The sequence below is a fragment of the Oxyura jamaicensis genome (genome assembly GCF_011077185.1).
Source record: "Oxyura jamaicensis isolate SHBP4307 breed ruddy duck chromosome 10 unlocalized genomic scaffold, BPBGC_Ojam_1.0 oxy10_random_OJ61, whole genome shotgun sequence".
NCBI classification, from domain to species: domain Eukaryota; kingdom Metazoa; phylum Chordata; class Aves; order Anseriformes; family Anatidae; genus Oxyura; species Oxyura jamaicensis.
This window is the reverse complement of record NW_023304203.1, coordinates 83,522-88,430: the sequence shown is the minus strand read 5'-3', so window position 1 is coordinate 88,430 and position 4,909 is coordinate 83,522. Positions and strand designations below refer to the sequence as shown.

General features: G+C 67.8%; 1 protein-coding gene across 1 annotated transcript; it reads right to left on the bottom strand.

Annotated features, from left to right (window-relative positions):
- Positions 1-936: 936 nt before the first annotated feature.
- IDH2 (isocitrate dehydrogenase (NADP(+)) 2) lies at positions 937-4,218 on the bottom strand. The gene is made up of 10 exons (XM_035312200.1): positions 4,062-4,218; positions 3,559-3,724; positions 3,212-3,372; positions 2,982-3,125; positions 2,694-2,830; positions 2,386-2,537; positions 2,174-2,286; positions 1,993-2,090; positions 1,787-1,879; positions 937-1,485 (listed from the first exon to the last, which is right to left on the bottom strand). The coding sequence occupies exons 1-10, from the start codon at positions 4,110-4,112 to the stop codon at positions 1,398-1,400; spliced, it is 1,203 nt and encodes a 400-aa protein (XP_035168091.1). The 5' UTR covers positions 4,113-4,218; the 3' UTR covers positions 937-1,397.
- Between the last annotated feature and the right edge of the window lie 691 nt (positions 4,219-4,909).

Below are 4,909 nucleotides of genomic sequence, written 5' to 3'. Positions count from 1 at the left end.
TGTAACGTGTGTGATCTGTGAAGCTGCGAGCAGCGCAGGTGGCGGTGGGGCGCGGGGCTGCGGGGCGGGCAGAGCACCCAGAGGGGTCCTGCTCCCCGCGGGAGCCCCCGTGCCGGCCTGCACTAACGCACCAAAGCTGCTGTACACACTGCCGGCGCTCCTCGCCCCTGTGAGCTTCTGCAGACCGGGGCTCAGGAAGGTTTTTGCTCTGGGAACACAGCCCCGGGATGCTGGTTTGCCTGACGGGCTCCCAGGTGCTGTGTGGGGGAACCGAGTCCAAGGAGTGACGGTGGCAGAGGTGGCACCGGCTGGGACGGGGACGGGGACCCTGCTGCCCGGGGAGGGAGCAGGCAGGGAACAGCTTGCTCCCCAGTGCGTGGCACAGCTCCAGCCAGCCCAGGGAGGCTGCAGCAGCCCCAGGGCACGCAGCGATCGCAGCCTCCCCACGGCCACGCTCACCAGAGCAGGGCACGTGCAGGGGCCAGTGGCTTTCCCAGGGGCCTGGGGTAAGGGGGGTCCTCCTGCTGCAGTAGTGCAGAGGCTGCCATCCGCCTGTCTCCTGAAACCCAGTGCCACCACCCAGCCCCAGCCCCAGCATCACCCCCCAGCTGCAGCCCCTGTCAGATGTGGCTCAGGGTGGAGGTGGCAGCGGCCTCCCCCCAGCCCAGAGCCCCCCACGGTGCAGCCCCCTCCCCACACCCGCCCCTTGCTCCCAGACAGCGCAGCGCATCCCCCACAAGCTACCTCTGTCCCGTTACCAAAAAGCGCTGGTGCCGGCGGGAACGGTGCGAGGAGCACCCCCAGGAGCACCCCCAGCCATGCCGGAGGGGGCGGCGAGGCCGCACGGGGGCTGCGCTGCCCGGGCCGTGCCGGTGCCGCTCCGCACAGCCCTGGTGCGCCCGCCTTGTGTCCGCAGAGTGCTTCACCTGCCCCTTGTGCAAAGCCCTACTGTGTTTATTTTTGTTGATCTCTTTGGTTTGAAGAGTTGTTTAGCAATAATTCTAAATAAATGAATATTCTTTAGCTGCTGGCTGCCTCCTGCGCCTGGGCAGGGAGGACGTGGCCGGACGGTGAGCCCCCCGCGTGCCCGTGCCCCCCTACGAGCCGTGCCACCACCACGCGTGCCCTGGGCCGGTGACGTGTTTAATAGCTGTTTGGCACCATGAGGTCAGAGGTTACAGAAATTACAGTATGGTGAAGGGCAGCCCCCCACCCCCTTCCTACAAACCCCTGCTAGAAAGGCTTTAAAAACACTCGTAGGAAAACCGCTTATAAAAATTATTCAAATGTTCCTGAGCCGTGTCAGTGAGCTAGAGGCGGCGCTGGCTCGCTATCCTGTTAAAAATGAGGTAAAGGCTGGGCAGCACACGCGGACCCCCGCCCAGGGGGAGCCTCTTCTACTTCTTGCCCAGGGCCTTGTCCAAGTTGTTCTTGATGGCATCCAGGAAGTCGGTGGTGTTCACAAAGTGCTCGTTCAGCTTCACGCTGGGAGAGAAGGGCGCAGGGAAGGGCTGGGGGGTCCCGCGGGGCGAGCGCCCTGCCCGTCCCTGCCCACGCAGCGAGCAGCGCCAGCTGGCCGCGCTTGGGAAGCGGAGCCCCCGCAGCAGGACGTGGCTCCCTGCCCAGCCACAGCCACCGCCCGACCAGGGCGAGCCATAAATAGATGCCCAGTGTCCCCAGAGGCCGTCCAGCCCCCAGTGCCCGTCCTGTAGCCGCCCCAGAGGGCGAGCTTGCCTTCGTGGCACATGCTCCCTGTACACCCCTCCGCCCCGTAAGCCACACTTACTTGGCAAGCCCGTGAATGCAGCCTGCCAGATCCTTCGTCATCGTCCCACTCTCCACGGTCTCAACGCAGACCTTCTCCAGCGTCTGAGCAAACCTGGGGGGCAGCCACAGCGTGGCGTGTGTCCCCGAGTCCCGCAGTGTCTGGCACCAGCAGGGCTCGGGTGGGACGGGGCCACCCTGGGAGCACCCCCAAACCACCCCGCTCACTTGATCAGCTCTGGATTACTGTCCAACTTGCCCCTGTGCTCCAGCCCACGCGTCCAGGCGAAGATGCTGGCGATGGGGTTGGTGCTGGTGGGTCGTCCCTGCACGCAGAGAGCCCCCATCAGCGGCCAGGCCGGGACAGCTTGTCCCGGGCGGCACGGGGCTGCGGGGGCCGCACACCCACCTTCTGGTGCTCCCGGTAGTGGCGCGTGACGGTGCCGTGGGCCGCCTCTGCCTCGATGGTCTTCCCGTCCGGACACACCAGGACGGAGGTCATCAGCCCCAGGGAGCCGAAGCCTGCGGTGGGACGGGGTCAGGGCGGCCCCGGGTGGGTGGCGGCGCCCCCCTGGCCACCCCCTCCCATCGCCCAGCCCCCTGCAGCAGCCCCGGCACTACCTTGGGCCAGGATATCCGACTGGACGTCCCCGTCGTAGTTCTTGCACGCCCAGACAAAGCCACCGGCAGACTTTAGCACCTGGGCCACCATGTCGTCGATAAGCCGGTGCTCGTACCAGATCTTCAGCTTGTCAAACTCTGTCTTGTAGTGCCTGGGAGCCAGAGCAGCTGTCAGCGGTGCTGCAGCAGGCATGAGTGCCGTGGGGCACGGGACCCCCACCCCAGGCCCTGGAGCACCCCCCAGCAGGGGCAGGCAGCTGCCCCCCCCCTCCATGCAGACCAGCCCCAGCAGCCCAGCAGGTCCGTACTTATCGAAGATCTCCTGGAAGAGGTCTTTGAAGCGCCCGTCGTAGGCTTTGAGGATGGTGTTCTTGGTGCTCATGTAGAGAGGCCACTTCTTCTGGATGGCGTACTGAAAGCAGCTGTGAGCAAAGCCCGAGATGGACTGCAACGAACGGGTGCAGACGCTGTGGTCAGCAGGTACCCGGGCTCCTTGGCTGCCCCACAGTGCTGCGGGACCCCCGCCCCGCCGGCCTGGCCATGAGCCCACAGCAGGGCCGTGCCAGCCCACGGGACCCCCTGCCCCTTGCCAGTACCTCGTCTGTGTTATACATGCCCATGCCCACGCCGCCGCCGGGGAAGTTGTACACCTCCCACTCCTTCACCCCGCTGCCGTCCTTTGGTGTGAAGACCATCTTGAACGTCCCGGACTTGTTCACCACGAAGTCGGTGGCTTTGTACTGCAGGGGCGGCACGGGGTGTCACTGCAGGGCCGGGGGGGCTGCGGGCACCCCTGGGTGCTGCGCCGGCCACCCCGCGGGCTCACCTGGTCACCGTGGGCATGCCTGCCGATGGTGATGGGCTTGGTCCAGCCGGGCACCAGGCGGGGGATGTTCTTGCAGATGATGGGCTCCCGGAACACCGTCCCGCCCAGGATGTTCCGGATGGTCCCGTTGGGGCTCTTCCACATCTTCTTCAGCTTGAACTCTGGCACGCAGAGAGGTGAGGTGTGGGACACCAGGCACGGCCCGGCACAGCACACAGCCCCCCCAGCCCCCCCAGGCCGCGGGTTCTGCCAGACCCCGCCACCAGCCAGATGGGCTCAGCTCCCCGCCGCGCTGCCAGCCCCCCCTGCAGCAGGCGCTCAGCCCCATTCCCTCACCCCCTGCCCACCTTCCACCCTGGCTTCATCCGGAGTGATGGTGGCACACTTGACGGCCACGCTGTACTTCTGGGTGGCCAGCGCCGAGTCGATGGTGACCTGGTCGTCCGTCTTGTCCCGGTGCGGCAGGCCCAGGTCAAAATACTTCAGCTGGACGTCCACGTTGGGCAGGATCAGCTGGGGGGGGCCAGGAGCACGTCAGAGCTGGGGGAGGCACCGGGGTGCCCGGGACCAGCACCATGCACTGCAATATGGCCAGCCCCAGCCCCCCCCACCAACTGTGCCCCCCTCCCTGGGGCCCTCCTTTCGCCGGAAGGCACACGGGTTGCACCAGCTGCTTCCTGCAGACAGACAGACACACAGTCAGACAGGCAGACAGACAGACAGAGGGCAGAGGGCAGGGACCACCTGTTCCCTGCACAGCACCCGCCAGCTCCGCGCATGCAGCGCCCGCCCGTTTCCCGTACAGCAGGGAGGGGCCCGGCCCCGTGCCCCCCCGCTGGGACCCCGCTACCTTCTCCTTGATGAAGGCCCAGATGATCCGTGTCATCTCGTCTCCGTCCATCTCCACCACCGGGTTGGCCACCTTGATCCGCTTGTCAGCATCTGGGCAGCGGGGGCACGGCTCAGGGGTGCAGACCCGGCCCCGGGGGCAGGTCGGGGCACAGAGCCCCGCGTGGGACTGGGCACAGCCCAGCTGCACACCCCTCCTGGGGCTGCACCCGGGTGCAAATTGGGGTGCAAAACCCCGCCTGGGCCCAGGACCAGCCCTGCTGCAAGCTTCCACGGGGGTGGCCACAGGTCGGAGCACAAACCCCGCCAGGGTGTGTGTTGGGGTGCTGGGCTGCAAAACCCCATATGGGCCCGGGGCCGGACAGCACCCGGGAGCAAACCCCACTCAGGGCGGGATCCCGGTGCAACTGGGGTGCAAAACTTCATGTGGGACTGGGGCTGGACCAGGGTGCAAGTGGGGTGCAAAGTCCCGCATGGGCCCGGGCCTGGCCCCGTGCAACCCCCCAGGGCCACCCGCAGTTCGGGGCACGATTCCTCCCCACTCTCTCCCCTTAAATTCGGGCCGCAGGGCCGCGGGTCGGACCGTGCTGGGGGTGGGGCCGGCTGCGCACGGCGCCGGGGCCGAGCCGTGCCGGGCCGTGCCGAGCCGAGCCAGCCCGCCTCGAGCCGTGCCAAACCGCGCCGCGTCCCCGCAGCCGAGCCGAGCCGTGCCAAACCGCGCCGTGCTCCCCGCGCCGTGCCGAGCCGAGCCGAGCCGCGCCGCGCGCCCCCGTCCCGCCCGCCCTCTCCCCCCCCACCGACACCGCCGCGCCCCCGCCGCGCGCCCCCCGGGCCAAGGTCACGCGCACA

Coding starts and splice junctions, on each gene's coding strand:
- IDH2 (XM_035312200.1), bottom strand. CDS start 4,112: ATGGACGGAGACGAGATGACACGGATCATCTGGGCCTTCATCAAGGAG. Junction 3,126..3,211: donor GGCATGCCCACGGTGACCAG/GTGAGCCCGCGG, acceptor CCGCCCCTGCAG/TACAAAGCCACCGACTTCGT. Junction 2,287..2,385: donor GTCGGATATCCTGGCCCAAG/GTAGTGCCGGGG, acceptor GTCCCACCGCAG/GCTTCGGCTCCCTGGGGCTG.